General features: G+C 47.4%; 1 protein-coding gene across 12 annotated transcripts in view; it reads right to left on the bottom strand.

Annotated features, from left to right (window-relative positions):
* CLASP1 (cytoplasmic linker associated protein 1) overlaps window positions 1-12,886 on the bottom strand; it is a 260,558-nt gene that overhangs the window by 16,642 nt on the left and 231,030 nt on the right. For all 12 annotated transcript variants that reach the window (XM_035726556.1, XM_035726557.1, XM_027588558.2 and 9 more), the window contains one exon: window positions 10,972-11,100. In XM_035726556.1, coding sequence (XP_035582449.1) covers window positions 10,972-11,100 — 129 coding nt within the window. The remainder of the gene's footprint in view (window positions 1-10,971; window positions 11,101-12,886) is intronic.

The following is a 12,886-nucleotide window of genomic DNA, read 5'->3' as shown; positions in this document are numbered from 1 at the left end:
TGCCCTCCCTGACCAGCAGAAAGATCTTTTTCCTCAACACCTAGAGTTTTTCCTCTATTGCCGGCACCTATTATAGGTTGCTTTGCATTCTTGCCAACATTTTCATGTGTGTCCCCTTCTTCCCAAACAGGCTGCAAAGGCCTAGTAGACAGGGGCTGGGGCATTCCCTTTGTACCCCAAAGTACACTGTAAGGCTGGATATTTACCAGGTGTGCAACACTTCCAGATGGACTGAATTTCATTCTGTCTTCCTGAGGCTAGGTTTCTATTTAAAGAGGCCCTGCCTTCTTGAATTCTCAAAGTTCTCTTTCTTGTTAGAGGCCTTTTGAACTTTCCCTGGGAGGGCCTGCTATCTCCTTAAAGCATTGACCAAAGTCTAGGTGTCTCATTCAATAAGCTCATGCCCCCATCACCTGGCCAGCATGCTCGTGGACACAATGCATACTCTGTGGGGGCAAATTGGGCTTATGTATTAATCATTTCAGGAGTAAAAACGGGGACCCCGATCAGCATGGTTCAAGGATGAATACTGTGTACATGTGAGAAGACAGGTATCAAGAACATCCACAATTTATCTATGCTTATTATTTATATCATGCAAAGCACTAGAGAGAGATCATTTTACTTTACAAGAATCTTATTCTTAATAAGCCCATAAGAGCAACGTCTCTTTCATACCACCATTCCTTCTGCCTTCTGTTTCACGCTCTGTGTATACATTCATTTATTCCCGTGTGTCAGGGACTGAGCTCAGAGCTCAGGCCACAGGTGTGAGGACGATGGCTGGGGGCCCAGCCCTCACGGTGCTGGACTGGGGGTGGCGGGTGGGGGGCGGTCTGTGCAGAGGGGCAGCATGAGGATGCAAAACCCCAGGAAGTGGTGGACCAGACCACAGAAGCAGGCAGGGGCTGAATGGCGGGGAGCTGCCATCTGCAGAGCGTCCTGCCTTTGGCCAGGATTAGATGAAAGGAAGTTGGTGAGGGACGGGACGCAGAATGAGCATCTGTGGAACGCATCCCGAGTGTTCTGTGGAGATGCCTCCAGATCAAGGGCCCTGGTCATGCAGAGCCAGCCCACCGTGCCTCCACCTCCTCTAGAGTATGTGAGCAGTCTGGGTGAGCCAGGCGGCGAGCTCAGCCTTCCCAGGCACCTTGACACAAGCGGGCTGACACCCTGTCCATAAGCATGAACTCAGTCACACTGATGACAATGCCCTCCACTTCACACACACATGAGACAATTTAGAGAAAGCCCACTGTGATTCTCTCCTTGCCAACTCAATCTCCTGCCAAGGCGCAGCTTTTTCCACACACGTCCCCTGAGAGCAGAGTGTTGCGTGGCCCTGGTGGGCACGCATGACCTTCCACCTTTCACCTCAAGAAGGGCAGCTCCAGAGTTGTATGGACACATTCTCAGCCTCTGAGAGCAGCGCAGCAGACAAACCTGAGTTCATTCCTCCGGCAAGACACTCAATTGGTCTGATAATCGGGCCTCAATTTTTAAAAAATTTTAAAATGGGGATATAAAAGGTATCAACTGTGACAGATACTGGAGTGAGATAACCTACAAACACCTGCAGCCAAGAGGCCACCAGGAGGGAGAGTGAAGCACCTGGGAGCTCTGGGGCTGCCAGAGCGCACAGCTCTGGCCAGAGGACCCCTCTGACCTGGGCTAGCACCCACATCAAGTGGCTCTGCCATTGCCAAGAATCTAAAAAGCTAACCCGAAACCAGGCCCACATCCATTGAAGACGGCACGGAAGGCCAGCAAGGCTTGGCTCCTGCTTGACCGTCTAGCGGTGTTTATGCCCTCCCCCCCAACCGCCTGTGCCCTGGTGACACGGAGCTGAGGGCACACCCCGCACATGCCCCACTGGCCACTTCTCAGAGCCCCAGCTAACCCCTCCATTCTTCCTCACTGTTGCTCACTCGTGCTCTTCTCCTGGCTGGGCCAGGTCAGCCTTCAAGACTCACTCACCGTAGAACAGCTCTAGGAAGCCGCGTGTGCACCCCTTCGTCACTGCACTCACACACCTTGCTAAAGTGCTCTCTCCCACTAGACTATAAGTCCCTGGAAGGTGAGCTCCCATCTTAGCCATTTTTCTACCCCCGTGCCCAACAGAATGCCCAATATGCACGAGGTGACCAGGTGCTCAGTGAGTTTGTCAAACGAGTACTCCCACAGTGTATGTATTTTTAAAAATGCCCATGACTGGCAAAGTCACCTCTGGGGCATGCCTCACTGATTTGCATTTACATGTTCCAACCGAGGAGCTAGCCCAGAAAATGAGGAGGAAGCAGGATATCTATAAATGACCAACTTGAGCCTAGGGCAAAATCAACCGTAGAAGGCCCAGAGGGTTCCATTCCAGGTGACATGCCTGAAAGGCAACAGCTCTGTCCTTTGCAAAAGAAGACTTTAGTTCAGGTTGGTTTTTTCTAGTATCCGCTATTTGATGAGGGGCAATGTTTTCTGAGAAGACTTCCATCACGCGACGAATTACCCTAAAATCAAGTGCTTTTCTTCCTCCTCAGTTCCTGCATGTCCCACGGGTTGCTTTAAGTCCACAGTGCACTTGGGAAAGCCCCACACTGGGCACGTGGCTGAGTTATGTACCACTAAGCAGAAGGTGGACAGTGGAAGAGGGGGTCCATCTCTTTTCTAAGCTGGTCCCACAGGGAGACCGTGCTCTGAAACCCATGCCTTTCTGCTGTGCAAAACTACTGTTTCCAAGTATCCTAACATACTGGTCAGAAAGCTTAGTACTGACTGAAAAAACTTTCTTAGTTTTTAAACATGGGGGGAAAAAATAGCAGAGTCAGAAAATACTGGATAATTTCATGGATACAGCCAAGGCAGAAATACCGAGGGACAGGAATCCACGTTTAGGATCCCGCTGGGAGCGGGGCAGCAGCTCAGCGGGTGCAAAGGCAGGCGTGCAAAACAGCCTGGAATTCAGGTGTCAGCAGTGCCACTCAACAGTCCTGACAGGAGCAGACCGCCTCCCTGCGCCCCTCAGCAAGCAGCGAGCATTAATGGGACGAGGAAGGGTACTGGCAGGCTCACAGCGAGAACTCGGTCCCATCGTAAGGTGTCCTTCCTTCCCTCCCACCTCTCCGTGCTCTCTTGTGGTTCAGGTGAAAGGGAGCTACCCTACCCTAGGCAGCTGCTGGGTCCACAGACTTCCACATCTGCTGAGCTGAAACCCAAACCCAAGGAGAACTTCCTCTTCTAGAACTCCAGGAATTCTCCATGTCACCCTGCATGAAGCACTTAATCAAATGTACCTAACATCAAAAGGTTTTCAGAAAATGTCTGAAAATAAAAAGCCAGAAGGTGCACTTTGAGATGGTAAGTTTGAGGCCCTCTCTCTTACACTCGGTCACAGAAAGTTTCCCAAGGCAGACATCATTTTTGGCAAGGCGGGTAGATGTTCCTGACTTCCCTCTAGATGCCAAGCCCCCAGTTTTTGGCGAGCTGCCTGAATCAGGGTGAACTTTAGGTTTTGCCCCTGTGTTCTATGTAACATAAGAACCAAAGATTATAAATGTAAGCACACAGAGAGCAAAAGTAAACACGGGCACCAGAAAGAAAGGAGAACAATACTGTTTAGGAGACAAGGTGGCCAGAAACGGCAAGGATTTTTAAAAAGGGCGATGGGGCATATTTATGACACGGCAGCATCAAGTAGGTTATAATCCACTTTGAAGTGATCCAAACTGTTCCAAGTCTGACTCTGCTACAGTCTGGATAGAAACATAAGGATTCTTTCTTTTCAAAGTCAGTGAAATAATAGTAGCCAGCTAGGAAAAGCATAATTTCCTCATCTTTTTTTTTAAAAAATGAGATCATTACTAAGAATATTAATGAATGTTTACTTAGAGATAAGGTTTCTTCTAGAGCACAGAACTTGTCAAAATTTGGATTGTGTGTTTTAAGTTCACAAAGTTTGGTTTGGCTGTCACAGACACACCAGAAAAATTGGTTGAATAAAAAAAAGAAAAAAAAAAAGCAAATGTTCCTAAACAATGACTGGAATCAAAGAAGTCTTCCCAGTTGGGCATACCTAGTTTAGCCCCTCAGAAATGTGGAGGTTGGGGGCGCCTGGGTGGCTCAGTCGTTAAGCGTCTGCCTTCGGCTCAGGTCATGATCCCAGGGTTCTGGGATCGAGCCCCGCATCAGGCTCCCTGCTTCGCGGGAAGCCTGCTTCTCCCTCTCCCACTCCCCTTGCTTGTGTTCCCTCTCTCGCTGTGTATCTCTGTCAAATAAATGAATAAAATCTTAAAAAAAAAAAAAAGAAAGAAATGTGGAGGCTAAGGAAAAGCATGGCGCCACCTTCTGGGGAAAAGCCGGAAAGACCTTATACAAACGGGATCCACACTGTTTTGGTATCCACCAGGATCCTGGGGAGATTTGGTCATTGGTGAGAGACTGGCATTTAATAAATGCCAGGATTTAAGGTGGGGTGCCAGCATGGGTCTGGACCTGCTTGCAAGTCCTCACTTAGCTAGGCTCAGTACCATGCCAGAGCGAGCAAGGTAGGAAAGAAAAAAAAAAAAAAAGCTCCAAGTGGAACGTCCACAGGCCTGAGTTTTGGACCTGGTGTTGTCATCAACTAGTGAGGTGGTCTGGGGAGAAATTTCTTCTGCTTTCCAGGCCTCAGCTTCCATCATCAGAAAAATGAGGGGGAGACTATGAAATCAAGGATTTTCACATTATCTTGGGTTATATGACCTTATCTTCCACCCCTCCTTGATGAGCACTTTCTCCTGGGGGGACAAAAAAACAACAGAAACGCACAGGAAAAATGTCAGGAGGCCAAGTCTGAATGAAATGATGTCTAACAAGACAGCCATCACATCCTTGCCTGGAAACGCAGATTTGGGCCAATACTTTCTCTCTCATAATGTATTGAGGCAGCTAAGGGGGAGACTTACTCTGTCCTACCCCAAAGGGCAGAATTAGGGCCAAGAGGAAAAAGGGCTGAGGTGTCAGGAGGGGCTGAGGTGTCAGGAGGGCACCGCAGACACTGGGCTGGCCGGCCTCTCAGGAGGGGCTGAAGAGACAACCTAAACCTCAGATGGGAAGCTGGGCAGCACACAGAAGCCTCCTCCACTGCAGCCCCAGTGTCCACCTCTCAAATCTCATAGTGTTTTCCAGGCTGGAGGTGACAATGTCACAGTCACTCCAGGGCAGCAGCCTCAAGACAAAAGTTGTGTTTTCCATTGGTGTTTTAAAGTCTGCTCAACCAAATTTAAAGAGCCTTCTTAGATGTGTTTAGGAAAGCTTGTCGACAATTCTGTCCATCCGTCTACTTTCTTGGGTGGACGAGGAGAGAAAGGATGGTACTTTCAGTTTTCAACAATGAGTCCTGCAGGGCATGGCGCATCCCTGCTCCCCACGCACCTGCGTTCTAGAGACCCAGAGAGCGCCTGTGACTTGCCCACAGTCACACAGCCAGTGAAAGGCAGACGCAGGATGAGAACCCAGGACTTCAAACTCCAAACTCAAAGGCTCTGACATTAAACAGTGGCCCTCTTGCCTGTTTCTGGGTGAGATGCCTTTCCTGAAGCTACAGGAGCTAAAGGCCACGAGTCACACCGGGCTCCTAGGAGGGCCAGTCCACCAGAGGGAGGAGCCACAGCCCTGCCCCCGAGTAACACTGCAAGGGCGGCCGGCGCTGCCATTCAGAAGCAAACACTGCGCCTGGCACTTGACGACAGTCCTGCGGGGTGGGACATGGTAGCTCCGCTTGACACACAGAACACGACAGCAGTGTGGGTTCTATGGAGTCTTCTAAGCCCATGTTCCCTGCCCCTGGCCGTGCTGCCCTGGCTCACTGTTAGAATCCTGCCCCTAACTACTCCTCGCAGCCAATCTCGGGTTCTAACTACCTCAGGCAGTCTCCCCTGCCTCTTCCAGCCCACTCCAAACTCTAGTGCATCTCACTCTGAACCACACGTTTGCTTTAACCTCAACTGAACCACGGGCTCTTTGAAGACTGGAGCCCTGCCCCCTGCCCCCCCACTTCCTGCCTCCAATAATAAAATATTTACCAGAATTTGTGCTATTAGTGTCAGACTGTTGGCTTGACAACTACTAACCTTTAAATGAGTATATAGATTTGTTTTTGCCTTTCGGTTAAGCAGCAAAAACGTACAAAGGAATCGGGTTTCTAGCCACATCCCAAGACTGATTCAAGGAAAAAGTACATATTTAGAACCTAAAAAGGTTTAGGTTTGTTACTCAATAGCAACTTCTAGTACCGTGAGGCTGGATGAGATACAGATAATCATCTAGTCCACTCCCTGCGCTAACAGGTAAGAAAAACCAAGGTCCAGAGAGGTGAAGTAATTTCTCCAGGTTCACACAACGCATTGTTCTCTAGGGCCAACTGACACATGGCTGCTGCCCCGGGAGGCTTCCAAAGACCATTCCAGAGTGCAGAGGGTCTGGGTTTAGTCGTGGTCAGTTAGTGATTTTAATTGGTATTTGAAAGAGAATTATCCGCTTGCTAAAATAAAACGTGACACACTCTGACACACTGCTGCTTTTCTCTGGCCCTATTTGTCAAAAGGACTGCGTAAGACACGCCACACCAGCAGGATAAAGCAGAAGCAAGAAGCTAGTTCCCCAAATGTTTATTTTTAAAATAATTTTGGTCTGGCTTTACTTTTAATTCCTTGAAATCATAAAATATAAAATTAACTAGAAATGCTTTAAAAACAAAACCCCTAAAAGAAAAAAACTGTTTTATATTTATCTCAGAATCCAACTTCCCCAAACAAATCAAACCACCCAAGGCTGGACGGTGATGCCCGGAAGCCCCAGACTTTTGTGCATGGCAAGAATGTTTGGTGACCCAGTCCAGCACATAAAAGGATGCTAACACTCTCTTCTCTAGTAGACAAATAAAACTGAATATTCACTAATGTGGGCAAGGGCAACTTCAGGAAACGATCCAAAAGTTTCAATTATAGAACATCTTCAAGACACAGAGTTGGTGTTTCTTTCAACTTTAAACATTTACCAAACATTTCCACATTTGGGGGATTTTATGTAAGACAAAATTCCTGGGAGCAACAGCTGTTCTTACATCAAATGTGTCTAAAATGATTCATAATCGGCATATCAATTGTTCACAAAGAAAGAGGTGCTTCTGAAACAGATAAGGATGTCTAAAACCAGTTTCACGTGGTAATATTCATAGAGCATATGACATGTCCACACTGTCATGTCTTTGAGTCTCGTGATGGTCATGCTTTATAGGGTCACACAGAGGTGATGAGACCCAGTAACACAGCTGGACAGGACACATGCTGGACTGAAAACCAGATTTCCTGCTTCCGGAGTCATCCCCACCACACTGACCCCAGAATTCGTTTGTACCATCGATTCTCTTATCAAATCCCCTCTTCACCGGTGAAGGAATCAGCACCAGCCTGAACAGATTGCAAATTCTAAGAGGAGAAAAGGTAAAATCGATGTTTTCTTTCAAAACAGAAAATGGGCTTCAGATTTCTGAAGGTCACTACCAAGGCTGAGCTCTTTGAGATGTTCGATACAAGCTAACCCTCCTGAAAACCACAGTGACTTCATTAACAAGTCGTTAAAACTCTGTAGCAAAGTTTATTTACTAAAAACATAAAAACAAGGAGTTAGACAATGAAGGAGATGTACTTATTCAAATAAGGAACACGAAGAAAACATCTCTAAGCTGATCCACACCAACGTCTCAAATAGAAACTCTAAACTGGTATCCAAATCCTCCATGGTGCTTAACCAAGTCTGTGCTGGCTGAAGATGGGTGATGCCTGAGCGAGATCTAGTACCTGGTACACTTTCAGTGTGTAGCAAAAATGTTTTCACATGCACGGTTCCTTTTAAAAGACCCTGAGAAAACAGCCCCTGGCTTAAAGGATGGGAAAACAAGCCATCTTATCAATAGCCCTACCCTACTCCTCTTCTTTCACTGCTATTGTCCTGGTGCCATCACAAGGTGCCTTGTGGCGTGGCCACCACCACAGCGGGCACGAGAGGACATCTGCCGCTAAGGTCTCAGGGCAGCTTGTGCCAGCCTGCCGGGTCTCACGTCCTTCATGTCCTGCTAAAGCCTGGACTCTGTCTGTGAATACAAAACCAACTAGCTTCCTACGGGACGGAAGTTCCGGGGCGCTCAAAGGAATGACCCCACTTGGGAAGCACTGACTAGCTAGGAGAGCAGACTTTGCCTCTGAAGGACCAATATTAGTCACTGGGTCTAGAAACATTTTGGATCCTTCCCAATCAATGTCTGAATAACGCCCGAATGTAGTGACGAGAAAACGTAACTAGAGAAATACCGTGTGCGATGTTCTCTGCCAACAAGATGGCTACACACAAACTTGATGTGCACCTAAGTATTCTGCCTGAAAACACAAGAACGGGGAACGGAGACAGATCAGTTAAAATACGAGAAAGACTAGAAAAATTTCAAAGGGAAAGAAAAAGAAAAAAACCATACCTAAAACCTACACACACACACAGGTGCCCAAGTGAGGAGCTTCTGGCAAAGTGACAGAGTGAAGTTTCATAAGGAAAACTACAAGGGCACCGAGTCAAGGTGAGTACGAAAGTATGCAAAGCAGGGGAGACCTGCCAATACAGGCACTCCTTTATTTGGAACACAGTGTTTTCCCCACCTGCTTTATCAGGCAATCAGTGACAGCAGCGTGCAGACCCTGGGTTACTTGAATTCCATGTCAACTGAACGCTGGTAAGTTTACTTTAAGCAACAGATATTTTCTGCTTCTGTCCCTTAGGCAATTGAAAGGCCGTTACACCTAAGAACTTTCTCTCCTCAACTTCTCATTTTGCAGGAGAAAAAAAAAAACAAACAAACCCAAAGCACGATTCCTCAAGAAAACAGCTAATAGTAAACAGACTATTTAATTCTGCTCACTTGTACTTCCTAGGGTCTACTGTCAAAGTTTCAAAGTTTAAGATCAGGATGCCGACTTTAAACACAGACATCTTCCAAGGGGACAGTTAGTAAGTGCCACATACTATGGATGGCTTAGTTTCACCTTGATGCCACATTCTAAGTTATGTCCTCTCCTGAGGAAACAACTGATTTCAGATATTTGCCAAAAAAAAAAAAAAAAAGAAAAAAAACCACTTTTACTTAAGATTTATTTATATTTTTGAGAGAGAGCACCAGTGGGAGGGGCAGAGGGAGATGGGGAGAGAATCTCAAGCCAACTCCCTGCTGAGTGTGGAGCCCAACGCGGGGTTCCGATCATGACCTGAGCTGAAACCGAGAGTCAGACGCTTTAACCGATTGTGACACCCAGCCACCCCTTACATCATTTTGTGATCATGTATTCTCATTAAGGAGAAGCTATTATGGTTTAAAAAAAAAAAAAAAAAAGCCAGCATCGGCCAGGCCAGTTGCCCCTTAAAAGAGACACATGACCTGCTTCACATCTTGGTTCTGCCAATAACTGCCACATATTACCTGACAAATTACAGCATCTTTTGGACCCTCTTTCCTTGCTCAGGAGTAATGGTGTTGACTGTATTAGCTCATCTGGTCCTCACATTTTTTAAATGAGTTACTGTAAATGGAAAGTGTTTTGTTCAAACATGAGTGATTTTCCCTATCGCACAACCAAGCCAGATTTCAGAAGCATATGGTATCGCGTCTGAAACACGTCTATCACTTACGAACCTGTTTTGTCTAGGGCTATCAGGTGGAGATGCCTATACAGAGCATGAGACCCAGATCTCTGATGAGTCTGCTATCGTGGGGTGGATTTCAGGAGGTCAGACCTGTCACTGTTTGACAGCCACATAACTGCTAAACAGAGAAAAACCATGATTTAGGGTCTGGATTCTTTTTGTAGACATGTAAGAACTGCTCTCACTGCAATTCCCTTAATCCACGAGGGTGCTTGTGAGAGTCACGTGGGAGCTGAGAGAATGACCTGAACAAGTGGTTATGTGTCGCTGGGGTCGAACCCACTCAAGTTTTCTAGAGTTCTAAGTACATAGCCCTATTTTCCATAGTGCCTTTTATTGGCTGCTGAGATCACTTGTACTTAGAAAGCTGCATCCATCTTCCCTGTTGGTCTCTAGACACGCAAAGGACTGGTGAGCCACGGGGGCTGGGCACCTAGGAAGCACGGGGACTGACTGAGTCCAGTCGCGGCCGGCTGTAAGTGTGCGGGGCACAGAAACACGTCCTTCCGGCTCCCTGGTAGGCCTCTGAGGTGCCAGGACAGTCTCCTAGCACCTTATGTGTTCGGGAGCTAGGAGGAGAGGCAGATGACATGACTGCGTCCGTTCGTCCAGATCTTGCAGAGAGGGGCACGAGAGGGCAGGACAGTGAGGAAGACCGACGCGGTGTAGCACCTCTGTCAACACGTACGGGGCCAGGAACCCTCACTGACTTCTCATTTAATTCTCACGGGAAACTGTGACCATATCCACACCTCTATCTTACACACAAGGACACTGAGGCTTGGAAGCTGAAAGAACCCGTCTGAAGTTGTGGAACAAGGAAGAACTGGGTCTAGCACTCGCACATCTTTGTCTCCCAAGCCAACCTCGATCTCCCAACACCAGTCTGGTGGGTGCTGAATGCCACCAGGAAATGGCAGACCCCTACACCCGTTCTTCTGACCCACAGCAATGGGAACCACTGACTTGAGAAATCCCTCAGGGACAGGTCAGCAGAACAGGCCAGTTTCCGTACAGGTGGAAAGGGAATCAGGAACCTACCAAGTGGCACCAGGCCTTCAACTGCACCTGGCCTTAGCCGTCACACCAGCAGTGAGATCTCTGCCCTGTATCACGGCCCGGGGCCCAGCTCAAAGGCAGCGACTCCCTGTCTTGGGCCAGACAGTGATCCACGCTCCTCCTCTCTTCCCACATCCTCAATGCACCCCAGACCCGTCTGCTCAGCACTCCTAGGCCAGAGGCCTGGCTCACCTCCTTATGGGAATCTTTATGGGCTTCCAGAGTCTTCATAATGGTCAGCTCGGCGTAGTTTTTAAATCTGGCTGGCTGGTTTCTCAGAATTTCCCGTAAAACTCTCAATGCTAGTGCTCGGATGGAATGCTGGAGTACAAGAGGAAAGAAAGACGTTAGCAAACGCTACCCAGAGCTTTAGTGAACACGCCAGCCAGCAGCGTCCAACAGGGCCAAGCGCCCAGCCCTGGGCTCCCCCGGAACCTCGCTGGAACCCCAACACAGGTCCCACTGCTTAGGTGGCCCAGGCTGAGGGGCCAGCTCCAGGAGGCAGGTGCTGTGCCTATGCTGACATTCCCAGGGCCTAGCACCTAAGAGGGACCTGATGAAGGTTTCTGGAATGAGCCAAATGAGGACCAAATGAGACTGAACGAGGACGATACATCTAAGTTCATTATCCATCTCCTGGGGGATTTCCAGATTTCCTGAGGTTTAGATAACGCAAATTACCCTTTTGTAAAATGTACAAAAGAACAGGTAAAAAGCATGTAACCATTTCATCAACACGACCTGTAAGACCGTGGACTAAGACAGCCGCAGACCTGTCGTTACTCCCGACCTTCTGTGTGATGAGATCACAGGGGAAGGGGATGTGTACATGCCTTGAGCTGTCTGAGGCCCAAGTCTCACCATTTGGAGGAAAGCCATTTCAAACAGACTCCTAATCTCAATAAAAGAAAATGGGGTTTATACCAAACAGAGCCAAAAAGTACATCCTGATTCTTCGTCGCTCATCTGTACAGTTCACACACTAACACACCATCCACCTGCCCTCTACGTGACATCACTTTATCTACCAACGAAGGCTGACCAAGCAGATGGGCTTCAGCAGCCAATACTCTGTGTAAGGAAGTTAATACAGCCCTTTCATCACTGTCCTTCTATCTGTACACCAAACCATTAACCCAAAGCATGAAAGAAATCAGTCACCGTGACACTCGCCAGCCCCACGCGCACCCGTCTTCCAACAAAGTCCCCATCAATGTGACCGAGTGTGACCTATACCGTGGGCTGTGTTGAGCTTCCCCCAAATCCACCCGGTCCTGCCCTTGAGCTCTTCACCACACCTACTTCGTTGTTGTTTCTGCCAGCCTACACAAAGCCCAGTACAGAGACAGACTTTTACTTCTAGAGTGTAATTCAGACAATTCCCAACATTTACTGCTGTCTCCACATAGGGGACCAGCGCACAGATGGGTGAAGGCAGGGCTCTAACTAGGCTGCTCCCTTCTGTGAGAGTCATCTACGTGGTACCATGGGTGGGTTACAGACCAGGCATGGTACAAATGCCTTGTGGGCCACGTTTTTCATTTTAAAAATAATAAAGAAGATAATAGAAAATAATCCATACTTCTAGAACTTGTTGCTTGACCAATGAAGACCACTGGAACTGCTCACCTATGCAGGGCTGAACCTACACAGAATTTCATGGAAGGCAGCATCTAGTAGGGTCTTTTAAAAAATGAACTTGCACTGGGTGTTATGCACAAACAATAAATCATGGAACACTACATCAAGAACTAATGATGTAATGTACGGTGATTAACATAATAAAAAAGATGATAAATTCAAAGATAAATAAATAAATAAAAAATGAACTTGCCTCTTTCTCAATTCCACATGAAACATAAAACTCACACGGGGAAGAGCTCATTGTAAAAAAACATTCCATGCTAACAAAGTCATAAGAAATTTTGTGTGAGACAAGGTAACCTGAAGCAGGAACAAGTTTCCCTCAGGTCCTACAAACCCGATTACAGAAACAACTTGCATATAATAAGCTAGGAATGGGGCCTGTCTCTGACCAAAACATGACCTCACTAACTGCTGCTCAGAAAATATATGAAAAATGTTTTGATGTAAACAGTAGGCACAA

The sequence above is a fragment of the Zalophus californianus genome, chromosome 3 (genome assembly GCF_009762305.2).
Source record: "Zalophus californianus isolate mZalCal1 chromosome 3, mZalCal1.pri.v2, whole genome shotgun sequence".
In the NCBI taxonomy this organism is placed as follows: domain Eukaryota; kingdom Metazoa; phylum Chordata; class Mammalia; order Carnivora; family Otariidae; genus Zalophus; species Zalophus californianus.
Note: the sequence above shows the minus strand (reverse complement) of the source record. Positions and strands in the feature narration are given on the sequence as shown.